Source organism: Aythya marila (genome assembly GCF_965140915.1).
Source record: "Aythya marila genome assembly, chromosome: 1".
NCBI classification, from domain to species: Eukaryota; Metazoa; Chordata; class Aves; order Anseriformes; family Anatidae; genus Aythya; species Aythya marila.
The window spans coordinates 171177886-171192284 of NC_139042.1; the positions used below are offsets into that span (position 1 = coordinate 171177886).

A 14399-nucleotide genomic window follows, 5' to 3' on the forward strand; every position below is an offset into this window, starting at 1 on the left:
GCTGATTGTAGTGCATTTAGAAGTACTATCTTGCTTTTTTAAAAAAAAAAAGAAAAACATGGCTTTGATCTGAAGAGCAGTGTCAGGCCCTGTAGAGTATCAGTTCTTCTTATAAGAAGGAAGGAGCAAGCCAAGATGGAAGGCAACTATTCAAATATGCCGGCTTAAACATTTTTGCAGGTTTATTTTGGTACCTGTAGGTGGCCTCATTTTAATAGTCAATAAACCAAGAGCTATCAGTTCAATGAGTTAAGCAATGTTTTTTCTTGTTCTACAGAATTTGGAAGCTGATAAATTTGCTTCCAGTGCCACTTAATGCTCGCCCTTTCTTTCTGTGTACAAGTGGGTACTGGATGCACTGATTTTAATGCCAAAAGTGCAGGCATCTGTTTTGTTTTCATCCTTACAGTCCTTCAAGGATGAGAAGGATGAGATGTTGAAAGTCTGAGTTAGGCCCAGTAAAGCAGCCTGCATCATCTACTTCCATCCCCTCACAGACCATGTTGGAAGGAGCAGAGGACTCCTGGCTGTGCACTGACATTAACCACAGGCACTTTGTAACATACTTAGCAATAAGAAAAATGAATATAAATCACATATTCTATGAGAGAAGGTTTAACCTCATGTTTTACCCAATTTGGTTGGCTAAATGGATTTCAAAACAAGGCTAAGTGACTGAGATGTTTCTGTACCATCAGTAGACTACCAACAGCTGCACTGCGCATGGTGCTTGGGAGGATGTGTCCTTCAGCATCACTCCAACAGAAGACTCAACTTAGCATGTGGTCTTATTGAACTGAGGGAAGAAGCCATTCTTTGGGGTGAGGAAGAGAGGAAACGAAATGGGGCATAACTAGTGGCTCAGAGAGCTCCACTTTGGGCACTGTAAAGGAGCACTAATGTCTTGTGCCTCATGCTAGCATGTTGGGCAGGCCCAAGGGTCATTGCTACCTCTGGCGCTGGGCTGAAGTTGGGTGCTTCAGCTTTACCTTGCCTTTTAATGAGAGAGGACAAAGCGTTTGGACACCACTTACCTGCAAGTACAAATGAGAGGCTGACATAGTTCTTCACAAGCTCGCACTCCCTTCTTGGAGCAATGCCCTTGCTGTATAAACCCAGATGGCAGTCTATGACTGCCCACACAGGGTATGCATGCTGTAGCTGCTGTGGTAAGGCCACACTTTTAACCACATACACATAGGGAATATTTTTAGCATAGCAAAGCCACCCAGGGTACCCAGATGTGTGTCCCATTTCAGCAGGTACCAGTTGGGCCATCAGTCCAGGAGCATTAAACCATCACCGGTCTGAAAAGGAAATGCAGGCCAGAGGCAGAGGCTAAAAGGGATTAATTTTTGGACAAATGAAGATTATATTAAACTGTTAAAATAAATCTGCAGTATGTCCTATAACACCTTGCAATGTTTAAGACCAATTAATATGTGAATCGATCTTGCATTAACACCCAGGTCCCCGCAAATATAACCATGAAGCAGGTTTGACAAGAGCCTGCAAGCTCTCCCCTTCCCTTGCACCCATCTTTCAAAGCCTGCTGCTGACTCGATTTACTGAGCGGCATTACCCTGCTGCCCACAGGGCATTCCCAACCTGCATCCTTAGAGATGGAGCCTTGTCAAAACCCAGATTTCCAGAAAAATTTCTCGGCTGCAGACCAAGACCGGGCACCGCAGGGCTCCTACAGCTTGTCTGCCACTCGCCAGCCCCCACACCGAGTCACTTGGAAGCGGCCAAATCTTTTGCTAAAGGTGAAAGCTGAGCCCTTCTCTAAACATTTCCCCTTCTCTGCTGGGCCTGGATGCTTGTGATATTTTCCCAGAGGCTGGTAAATGCGAGGCAACCTGGTACCCTGTGGTTCTGTGCCCCTACCAGAAAGCTGCCTGAGATAAAGGGCTGCTATCCAATATTTGCAGTTAAGGGAAAGCAAGAGAAAGCAGCTCCTATGCTGCAGCTATGGGCACATAAACCTGATGGAAAAAAAAAAAAAAAAAAAAAAGCAGCCCACAAACAAGCAAACAAACAAAAACAAATAAATGAGAAAGGAGAATGGAATTATTTATAAAGAAATTTATTTTCTATTTGTGTACAACAAATATATGAAACAAATTTGATTTGAAAAATGTATATTTGATTTCTTAAAAGTATTGAACTCTTTTAAGGAAAGGTTTCAGTTATTAAAAAGGTATTGAAGGCTAAAATTATACTTGGATAGATATATATGCGTGTACGTATATATATATAAAAAACATGTGCAATTTTTTATATATATAGTATATATAAATAACATGTGACATGATGTTTTAAGGTATCCTATTTAAACATCTGAGTAACAATAGAGATATTATAAAATATAGTTTCCTATTTCTACAGAATTTGCATTCAGTTTTCATAAGCATCTAGACAGTGCAAAATGTAAAGATACAGAAAAAGCTCCCAAGTTTCCTCTGTCATGATCATAACCAGACTGAACGAAATTTGGAGGGTTCAATACCAGCCCTTACTAGCGTCTTCGAAAAGCAATAAAAGGAAATCTGTCTTACCTTGACCTGTGCTATGCTATAGTTTGCGCACAAGAGAGAACAATGCATTTCCTATGTTAAATGGTCTAACTCCCAGAGATCACATACACCTCACCATATTGACTCATTTCATTGCACTCCATATCCTGCAAAAATAAATCTCCTGTAGGACAGCACACATTACTGCATACTGAAGTTTAAGTAATATATTTCTTTAACATAAGGCAGAAATATACTGAAATTTGATAACACTTAAATCCAACAGCAATCTGGAATTAAACCACATTTATGTACCACATTTTTATAGATGCTGCCTTTTTTACGTTTATGTCAGAAAATGTGGTAGAGAAAATCTACTTTACTTTACTTTAAATAAAAGCGAGGGATAAGAGCACTCCCTCTACAAGAAATTGCTAAAAAGCAATGGGACCAGGAGAAATGCAACTGCCTTGAAGCAGCCAAGGTCAGTCGGCATCAGCCTCTCCTCCTGCTGATGAGCAATTCCTTGCGTGACACCCGGGGGAATACTCACGTGAGTAGGTGCTCACCACCACAGAGCCCAAGTGCTTCAGCCCTGAATATTTATCATCTTTAATTATTTGCATCTATTCTATGTTAAGGTACTGTATGCTTTTTTTTTCATGCAGTTCTTATGTCATCAAAAAAAAAGGCGACTGGCCATTCTGCATGCTTTTACAGTTGCTATATTTTAATCGAAGGATGTTTGTACTTTAGGTAATGTGTTTATTATCACCGACATAAAAACCTCAATCCTGCTTCCATAAAACTCTGTGGTTGTTTTGCACCTCCTGGAAATAAAATTAGATTCGAACATGTTAGTTATGCAGTTTGCTAATAAAAGTAACTACTATATTCATTAAGTCTTGCAATACTTAAAGGCAAAGCGGTGTCAGCAAATACTGTGTCTTAACAGCTTAAAGAACAGCATTATGCACAATTCAAGGCAAACTTATCCAACAAAATCTAAAAGCAGCTGTGAAAAGCATCTTATGGGACAGCAAATTTCACTACATGATAATTGTTGCAGGCTTTTTTCAAATTTTTTTTCCTTAAACCAACCCCCTCACTCATGTCCTACGTCGCAGTTGCCCAAAATGAAGGCTGTGCCCTTGTAGGCAGCACACATCCAGGCCAACTACACCTTAAAACTCTGTGTTTCCAGAGGGTCTCCCTCTTCCTGCTGCACTCTTAAACTCCCTTTTAGCAGAAACTGTCCTGTTTCTGAAACCTTGACGGGATAAAGAGCCCAGTGTCATTCTGCATCTTCTTCAGTTCTCCAGTTTATCTCTGCACTTGCCCATATAATGGCCCCCTGCAGATTTCAGCTTTCATTCAGATTTCAGGCCTCAGAAGAAGACAAAGTCTCATTAGTAGCCTGCATAAGTGAGCCTTACTAGTTAAAACCTTGATTTAAATACCAAACAAAGGGGAAAAAATAGATGCTGAGACAATGTTTACACCCTTTCAACCACACCCTTGAAATGTTGGCAGGGAATTAGCCAAAGGATGGGCTTTACATCTGATCCATCTCTTCTAGTTGGGAAGGAACAGCCATAAATACAAGTTTTTGCAGGGTGCGGCTGATACTGGGAGATGGCTGAATACATATGACCAAAGGCTGCATGCCTCACAAGTCAGAACAAAGCGTAGATGTGCTGGGAATTCAGGATTTCTTATGCCCAGAAGTTTCCTATAAGCTGGAGATAAACACAATTCCCGTCTCCCACACAAGGATTACTGTTCAAACCTAGAGCAATGCAGCACTAAGGAGAAACTAGTAACTCATAGTGCCAAAGCCTCTTGAGTTAAGGGTACCTTAAAGCAATCTATTAAAAAAAAAAAAAAAAAGAAAGAAAAGAAAGAAAAAAGAAAACCTGTGGAGTCAGTCAACATGTTTTTCAACCCAATAATATAGTAAAATGCACTGGCAGGCAAGGCCTCAGTTCCAGAAAGGAGAGGAAGAAAAAGGATGGTGCAAAATTCTTCCTTCATACGTTTACACATTCTTAGGATATAAGGTAGCAGGCAACTTAGCAAACATTCCTTGTAAGTTGTGTGGGATCAGAGCAGCTTTTCGTGGGGGCGCTGTCCTACAGCTCAGCTTTGCCTGTTGGGGCAGGACTGGTGCTACTGCTGCCTTCCCCGGCGTTGCTCTTCTCTGCTGGTTTGAAGGATAAGGAAGCGGAGTTTGTGCAGTACCGTTTGCCAGTTGGACGAGGTCCATCATCAAAAATGTGCCCCAGGTGAGCCCCGCACTGGAACAAAACACAATAGAGGATCACTGGGTTTCTGCACAGCTCAGTGGCGTCACAGCAGCATTAAGCAATGCCGAGCAGCTGCTTCCAGGAAAGCACATTTCGATGCCTACATCACCCTTTTGGGTGGGATGCACAACCCACATTTAGTGACGAGACTGATCTGGGAAGATGATCTTCTGAGATATCACCGGCGCCTAAGACTTAGAGCCCAAATTTCCTGCATGTTTCACGTCGTGTCACTGCACATGTTCAGCTGGGTGAGCCCAACGCTCACCCCACGCTACTTTCTGCAGCGTGTAGGGGACAGGGACACGTAGCTGAGCAAACACTGCTGCTCCTGCCTGAGAGAAAGGCACAGTCCTCTGCTTTGCAGAAGAGTACAACACTTTGAAGAACCTGGTCCAGTTGGTCCTTATGCAGAAATGAGGATTACTCTCACTGCACATTATGGCTGACAACACATCAGGATAATAAGAGCTTCTTATAATTAGTCACTTGAATTCCTCAAGTTCATTTTTACAGCCTGCCGTGAGAAATAAAAAAATAAAACCTTGCGCTGGAGAAATATTTATCTTGAACAGGAAAGTCATGCTGCTTTCCTAAAGAGCCTCGGCCTTTCAAGTCAATAGCTGATCTCAGTGAGAGCTGGCATGGTGTAACCAAGATCACAGCACTGTTAGTGGGCTCGCAGTCAGACAGCAAAAATCAAGGACTGCGAATTATTCTTAACGTTTAATTAATTCATAGCATCCCAAATACATAGAGGCAATACTGATTGCTCTGAACGGTGAATGAGTTAGTGACGGCAACTCTCTACCCTGCAGTTAATGTGCAGCTAATGTTCTCCTGCTGTTCCTGCTTTTAATTCATCAAGGCAGCAAGAGGGATGTCTGCAGAGGCAGGTAAGGTCTTGGCTTCGGACTATGCTCTCTCAACAGATTCAAAGTCTATGGGAGGCTCTCATGCCAGCAGGGAGGGACAGGAGCTCTTTGGGCTTAATGGCAGCTAAAGCTGCCAGAGCCATGTCCCAGGGCAGGCTCCCAGCTCCCGGAGACGAGCTGATGGCACAGCATGGGCAGCCAGCCAGGACCCCAGAAGCACACTGGGGAACACTTCTAGACCGTGGCATCAGCAGGACGAGCTCCCCAGGGCAATGGGAAAGGGCACAGATGACTCTGGGTTAAGAAGCAGCTGCTCGGCTTTGCAAGGAAGGAAGACAAAACAAGGCAAATGGGAAAAGGCAAAGGAAAGTTGCATGGGAAGTGCAGAAGACAAAGCCTGTTGTTCTTGAAAGATCACTGTTTTACAACCCTTTCCTCCATACGCCACCTCTTATTTCATTTTCCTTTATACTGGAGGCCCTTTTTTGGGCAGTTTTGGCAGAAAACCTGAGGCATTTCTCAGAGTGGAGTTTCTCACAATGGGGCACTTCACCTGATTAAAGCTTTTCCATACCTTGAAAAAAAAATCTGAAGAAACTTAGTGTCCCAGAGAGAACATTTTTCTAAATGCTCAGCATCCTAATTAAATCATCTCAACTAAGAATGCTTCAAAACCTCCTGGCCAGAAGTGTTAAACAGATCTTTTCCAGATTAACATTTACCCAAAGATAAATCATTCCCTCTCCATTGGACAGAAACAGAACAAGAGAAACCGTAGAGAGAAACAGTCTGCAGGAGTAATATGCTCACAAACATATAGACTACGAAGACAATCTATCAAAAAGGCTTTCCTCACAAAACTTGAAAAGCTGTGCTAGAACTTGAGGTAGTCTCATTACACCTTCTTGTGATGGCAGGATCACACCAGGATTGGATTACTGCAAAATTTGTTACCTTTTGAGATTACCCCTCACCAAAAATTTATGTGGCGATTCTCCCTGTAGAGGACTCTATAACTCATCTGCCCTGAAAAGGAACGTAATTCAGCCCTCTGTATCACACCATAAGAACACTGGTTCTCGGCTGAGAGTACAAAGGATGAATTGATTTTTACCGTCCTCCCCACACAGAGTAGGTGCTGACCATTTTTCTAGGACGTACATACATGTCTGTAAAGCCTCCCCAAAAGAAACAATCATGTGTCACAGCCTTATATATGAATATCTTGGGCAGAATGCACTGGGATGGTTAAATGGTTAGAGTAAAGCATCTGAAATATGTGTTTAGGAGCAGGAAAAGGGGGATCACTGCTAACTGTCAGTATGCTTGGATCTCAAGCCTCCTGGTTCTAATAGGCTGCAGGGAGCTGCAGAAATTAGCTTGCAGACAGTTGCTGCAACCTATTCAGAGCTATCGGTGTGCAAGCAATACTTCTCCAACTACAGAGTTTTATTGGCTTTTACAGGTATAAATAATACTTAGGGAGACCTCAGGGGAAGGAATTCTTGAGCAGGAAAGAGAAAAAAAGGGAGAGAGATGCAACCATTTTTACATTATTCCTCAAATGCATTAGCAATTAACTTCCACCTGCCACTAACCATTTTACCTTTTAAATACATCCCGGGTAATGTGTTTCCAAAAACATGTAAAAGCAATTTCTAGGATAAGCCCATAGATGTCTTTTCTTTATATTATGGCAGTTTTCCCCCATTGTTTATTTTCTATAATGCAGAAGATTAAAAGAGAGTTTTTTTACTCTCCCAGACAGGTGGGAGAACTTTTAAAGAAAAGGCAGCTACTTTTTCATCTGCAAAAGATTAATAAGGCTTTGGGTGCGGGAGAGGGTACTTCCCTCCAGTTTTACTAAGGCCTGCCATATCAATCCCCGTGCATTTCCAAGCTGCAGTAAAATTGCGAGTTTTGATTGTGCAATTCACATTCCTAGGGCTCCGAGGAAAGGAGGAAATGGTTTTGTTATGGATACACAATGTGGTGGTATTAACCATGCTGAGCGGTGGCTGCAAAGATGTTCACCACTCCTCGAGCTATTTTCCTGTGTGACTCGATCATCTGTGGGGTTATTGCACCAGGAAGCCAGCGTAACTGCTCGGAAGTTGCCAATGGATTATATAGCAACTTTGGTTGTATTCTTTTCTTAATGCTGTAAATTCAGTTTTTGGTTTTGCTCCAAGTTTATGGTGTCTGTATGTGCCTGCTGCTAATAATACGGGTCTCAGGTCTGCTAGTGCTATTTTGTTTGGCAACAGGTAAATGGCACTCCCAAATTCCTTGTCCTGACCACAGGCTGCCTTGGGTTCACTCTGGTGAGCCGAGGAGCTGTGACCGTCTCTTGGAGGGCATCAGCAGATACAGGCTCAGCAGGTTGGTAGCACACTTGTTTCAGCACTGTTCAGCCCTGCTAAGCAAGGGTGAAGGAAATGGGTTACATTTTGTGTTATTCCAGTAATTACTGGTGAATCAAGAGGTTCCCAGCCCATGGGAATTTAGGGAAATTGATGTTCTAAAAAATTGTTAAATGGATCTTCATTCTCTTCAAGAATATCATAGATGTAAAAACTACAGAATGATGTAGTACACAAGACATTAGCAGATATGCTGTACTGGCCAGACCCTCTGCCTAGACCGCAGTTAGTGGATTCTCCATAAAGATGCTGCTGCTTCTTTTCAGGAAGCTTCTTGACTCACTCTAAGCATTTATATACGAGAACTGATTGGCAAGTAAGATGCGTAGCATCAGTGCCAAAATCAGTTATCCCACCACTGTCTGGGAAGAGAAGAGCAGATTCTCACGGCCCAGATGAAGCTACTGCTTCTCTCAGAGGAATGTGAGCATGTGGAGCTAGAGGGCTGCAAGCCGCTGGGTACATCTGCCGAATGCCAGAGCAGCAGCTTCTCCCTCTGCCAGGTAATGACCACGCCATACCCTTTGTGGAGAGGAAGGCAGCACAAAGTGTGGGAGCAAGTAGAATGAGACAGATAACGGAAAATTTGGGCGTGATTTGAATGACTACTGACTTCATTAGTACGGCAGACAGGATTGTTTGAGGCAGCTGTGAAGACTGAGCTGGGAATGAGCGCTGGGAATGAGTTAGCACCGCTGCGTGGTAATGCACAGTGATGGAATCGGCACACAGGCAGGCGCTCTGCTGCTTCCAGCTCCCATCTCAGCTGCTCACATGTGCAGCCGGTCAGCCAGGCGCAGGAGTTCCTTTGAAGGGACCCTCTTCAGGAAGACAATTTCTGTAGACTCAGCGCTGAGCCCGGCCATTTACATCTGCTCTGTTAAATCTCACCCGAGACAAGGACGCGCATTCCAACGAGCCCTTTGTGCCTTTGGCTCGTTCCACCCAGCTGTTATACCTAGGACCCATTGTGCTCTCTTACAATGATTGCTATTTAATGGAACTGAAAGGTTTGCAAATCTGAGGGAAGTACAGCGCTCTGTAATGATTTTTGCAGCCTTTGCCATCAGAACAGTCTTTGTGTGCTATAAACTAACCTGACTGCAGGATATTTCAATCCGATGCATCCCATAGGAGAAATCATCAGTGAGAGTAATTGCATCGGGGCTGATCACATCATAGAAGGAAGGCCAACCTGGAAAAGAGGAACAAGATAAGTAAGAAAAGAGGGTGTCTTTGTGGCAGATGGCACTGTAAAAAGCAGAGACAGAAACACACTTTGAAAAATGTTTATTTCGCTCCAGAGCTCCAGAGTCAGAAATAACTGAAATGGACATTTTGGATCATAAATCATGTAGGTATGTTGGAACATTTTCCCCCAAATACAAAGTCTTTTACTGAGCTGCCAGCAGCTGCCCATCTTCCATCTCAACAGAGACTCCTGCACACCTCTGCCACCTCTCAGCCAGCAATGGTCACCTATCACCTTCTGCTCTTCAACTCTTCCTTGCCACGTATCCCCCTCACCACAACACCAGCACAAAGCAGCTACCCCAGTAGATACCCATTACACAGCTGGAACTTTTCAGCCACCCCTCAAAAAAACTCTCATCATAGGCTCTGTTTCCTGAAGCTGGGTTCCCACATGAGAACCTGATAGGCCTTCAGGTCGTGTCAACATCTACCAGTGCCCATCCAAAATCCCACCAGATATCTGTCCCTCTCGGCCAGTCTCCTGCCAAATATTGCAACATGCAGAGATAACTCTTGCTCTCTGTGTATTACACACATGCCCACGCAGAGAGAACTTCCTTGTTTGTTCCCCTAATATCTGCTAAGCATTTGCTACAGATGATTTCATAAAATGACTTGCAATAAGCTATAACAAACACAGCAGCAGCTGTGAATCACTGCATGCAGATGAGTAAAGGATGTACACAGCTTTCCATAAGTAACAGGAGTAAAAGTTCCTATTCAGTAAAAGGAGGTGTGGAAGCCATCAAGTTTTCTGAATGCGGGTAAGGAAAGTGTGTAAACTGGAATAAAAAATAGCATATGTCTTCATTTGTATCGTAAGCCATTAAATGGCAAACAACACTTATTAGGATGCAAGCATAGCAGACATAAACGTTTAAGAGGTGCTCAGAAGTGCATTTTTCTCCATTTTGGAAACCTCTGCACACAAATAGCAGCATTCCTAAGCCTGCAACCTGAAGGCATGGCAGGTCCCAAGTCCTATGCTTCCAAGGAACCTGCTGGCATCACAAGTGTTTCCCCCTCCAAAACTCACTGCAGAAGCAGAGTCATTTCCTTCCCCCAAAATACTGCAAATGTAAGAGACAGCAGATGGATTGAAGTGGAAGAGGTCTGAATGGGGAAAATATCCCACAAGACAGGAACTCAAAACAGTGCAGAAATGACAACCAAAAAAAACAATATTATAAGTTCTTCCCCTCGTGCAAAATATCGCTGCCAAACAAATACCTTCACAAACAGAAAAGGAATAAACATATGACAAGTTTTGCAGAAGAGGTTATCCCGTTGACAGAAAAATTGATGTCTCCTAATTGGTGGCACATCTCCAACATCATTCATCATCTCAGCTGGGCCTCGGTCTAATGAAAATCGAGGCCTTACAAAGAGCTGGTCGGACATTTTTGATGAAGCACTTTAGTTATTGCAATTTAAATATCTTGCTAACCAGGCATATCTACTTCTCAGTTTGTGTGACGGCAGAGGATTTCCAAAGAGGGACCTGCTTGGAGCAACCAGCTATCTCACCGTGTGAAAGCGTTTGGAGGAGGAACACTGCAGTGCTGCAGCAATTCTTGGAGGCAACCCTCCTTCCTTCATAATAGCAATAAGGGGGAAGCTTCAAAGGCTGCTGCACAGAGATTGAAGCAATCTGTGTCTTGCTGAGAAAATTATCTTGTGAGAAGGGTTTGGAGGAGATGTGTTTATGTCAGCTTTGACATTAAAGAAAGACCATCTATCCTCCTTTCTCCAGACTTTTCCTTTTGGTCTTCCCATTCAACACAGAAAAAAAAAATAATTATTTGCTTTGGACGCATTCCATGCGCTTTTAAAAAGTGAAGTCATCTGAAACCTATATAAACAGTCAAGCTCCTCCTAAAGTAGCCTTTGTACCCAACCGGAGTGACTTCAGCTTCCTTCTACACATGCACATGTTTCAGAGGCTCCTCCATTGCCACATGTTCCCCAAGACAGCGGCTAGGAAACAGCCTGTGCCTCCACAGGGCAAACTTCTAGCTCTCAGCTATGCCATCTCCTCTGGAGTACCATCACGGACCAGGCCCCAGCATTGCTGTGCCCAAACAACAACTCCATGAGGGTTGAGTGAAACCCGATCAAACATGAAACAGAGAAGCTCCTGAAGGGCACTGTGAAGGACACCACCAGTCAGCCCTGAGGGGGTGACAAGTGAACTGCTCCTTGTGCTGATGAGCCAGAATCATCAGGAAAACCAATCCCCCTCTGCTGTCTCATTTCCCCTCTTCAGAGCTAAAGTGGAAAACCCATTTGATAGTTTGCTAAGCCTTCTCTGGCCCTTTTCTCTGCTTTAAGAGCTGCCAAGAACAAGCTGTAGAAGCAGCCTGCTTGCCTGCACATTAGGCAACTCCCAGTGATGTTGGAAAACCAACTAGACCCCTGTGGGTTCTTCATACAATCTTTCTTTCTTCCTAAGTGGTGGATGACCCAGCAGTGTCCCCACTTTACAAGCCCCTGGCTACTTTTCTCGCCTCTCACTGCTGCTGCTCAGCCACTCCTTTCCTTCTGAGCGCCTGTTCCTTCTTGCCCTAAGGCTGCAAAATGGCTGATCCATTCTGCATTTTAGATTGCTGTTGGCTGTGCTCTAATGCTTTGGCCTGCCTTTGAAGCTATCTGGCAGGGCATATTTCCATGGTGAACTAGGACCGGGAGGAAGAAGACCATTTAGGAGCTCTTCTGCTCCTACTGGAAGGAAGAGTGACCCCTGGTGCTGTACAGACTGAGCTCTGGAGAAGGCCCTTAAAAATGCTAGTGCTTAGACCCAATCCTCCACAGGTTGGAGCAATACAAAATAAGAGCCTGTTGTGTTTGTGCTCACTCTAGTGACCCTTTATATGGGAATCAGACCACTATGTCCTAAGGGCCAATATCTGCTTTGTTAATAAGACAGACATGCAGGTGAAGAGTTATTCAGATCAAAAGCAGGTATCCTGTCTTAGATCTAAAACAAAGGAATGACATTTTCTTTTGTCAAGCACCAAAGTGAAAGCCATGGTGGAAACTGAACATCACTGACAGATCTCTTCCACTCCATCCTGCAGGAATAACAGAAGGGATCTCGTGCTGTGGGGCATTATACATACCACGTGCATCTCCTTCTGCAACCGAAATGCTGAAAGTGGGGCAGTGCCTGAGTAAGAAAGATACAGCAAGCGGTGTGCCTTCCATCCAGCCTCTTTTGTGCACTCCTGGTAGAGAAATGAAGCCCCAGCAGGAGAAGGTCATCTCACCCATGTTAACACAGGAAATTCTAAAGCACCTTTATCCTATGGGCTACTCCAGGACTGTTTCCTGGGACAATGCTGACCTCATGCAATGAAGAAAGATGTTTTGTTCCTGTAAACATTTGGAACAGTCCAGCTGTTGAATGATTGATCAATTTTAGAAGTATCTCAATCATCCTTCCAATTTCACACACATTTTGTTGTACTTAGACCTCCAACTTCCTAATAAATGGATGCAAGCAGTTAGACATCTAACTGTTAAAATATGAGCCTATAATTATTTGCAGAAGCAAAACGGCAGGCTGCTTTTGAAAATCAGCCCTGCTAGGCCATTTTTCCCCCTCTTGTGAACTAATATTCCTTTTGACATTTTTTTTTTTGAACAGCACAATTGCAATCCCCAAACATCTAATGCTCTGACATTATTCCCATTTCATACACCTGCTGACTGGAGACCTCCAGAGTCTTTTAATAACTGTGATGTCCGTAGTTATGTTTTTCATTTTGGAACCCAAAGAGACTAAGTTCAACCTGCATTTTATCATTCTTTGCCGTAATTATTCCAAGCATTTACTTCAGTGAGTTATTTACAGATGGAGAAGTAGGGGGAGATGGAAGATGTTAGAACTACCAAATGACACCAGATGGAAAAGAGGACCTTGACCTGAAAAATACCTTGTTTCTCTGATGTGCTGTATTTTTAGAATTCTGATTCCCTTTTAACCTAATGTGGATTAATGAAAACCCAAAGGCTTTTTAAGGTAGAGGTTCATCATTTATCTTCACTGAGAAAGCTATGTCTGTGTAAAAACATGAAGCATATAGGATTAAAAAAGGTAATAAAGCTTCTGCTTTGAAATTGCTGTAAAGCTGAAGGGCCTTCACTTTCTTCTTTCTCACAGGTTTATTGAAACCGAATCTGAAAGACACAGGCATCCACAGCTGTAACTTCTCACATACAAGTTTAATGTGGAAGTCCAAAGTGACATATTCCTGTTATGTACAATGCCTGTGCAAATGCAGGGCAGTTTTTGCCTAACCTGTTGGGTTATTTTTCATAATATCTCCACGATGATGAATGCATAACAAATATTCTTACTTACAAATATTTTACCATCAGGTAGCACTACTTTCAGTGGAGGTCCAACTGTAGCTAGAAACAGAGTCGGGCATGGAAACATTCATGTTCACCAGCAAATGGCTGGACATGAGATATGTAATTCACTGGAAAGAAAACAACTGGTCCTTTCCAGCACCATCTAGGCTTAAGACAGATGACATGGTACTGGTTTTCAGCAGAACATGTGGAGCACTGCAGTGGTAGCTAGGTAGGAAAGCAGCCAAAGACAAAAAGCAGCTTAATTTTGGAAACAAAAATAAGGATATGGGGCCTCTCTAACCCACCGTCTCTAATAGAAAAGTGGGGCTACCACAACAGGTAAACAGAACACTGTGCAAAGGGAATTTTATAAAACAGTTGAATTCCTAGCAACAGCTTTTATCAGATAATCATAATCTGTTTGTTTTGTGTGTCTGTGTTTCTTTATGTTTCTCACTTGGGAAAGAAAAAAGTGGAAACCATAAATAAAGGTGGTGTTTGTTTTCATCCACGACGGCACTCCGAGCATCAAAACAACATTCTGTGAAACAGCATATGCAATCCAGATTTATTTCTTCGTTAGTGGGAGAAGGTTATATTTGTTTAAAGTGATTGTTAAGAGAGATCTGACACTTACCATTGAGAATTTCCTTTGACATCTGATTT

At 43.1% G+C, this 14399-nt stretch overlaps 1 protein-coding gene across 2 annotated transcripts in view; it reads right to left on the reverse strand.

Annotated features, from left to right (window-relative positions):
* Positions 1–2120: 2120 nt before the first annotated feature.
* MSRB3 (methionine sulfoxide reductase B3) overlaps positions 2121–14399 on the reverse strand; it is an 83486-nt gene continuing 71207 nt past the window's right edge. Inside the window, exons 5-6 of one of the 2 annotated variants that reach the window (XM_082757492.1) lie at positions 9218–9315; positions 2121–4813 (exon numbers count right to left, since the gene is read on the reverse strand). In XM_082757492.1, coding sequence (XP_082613618.1) covers positions 4649–4813; positions 9218–9315 — 263 coding nt within the window. In that variant the 3' untranslated portion in view covers positions 2121–4648. The remainder of the gene's footprint in view (positions 4814–9217; positions 9316–14399) is intronic. The other variant, XM_082757491.1, reaches the window with a different exon arrangement.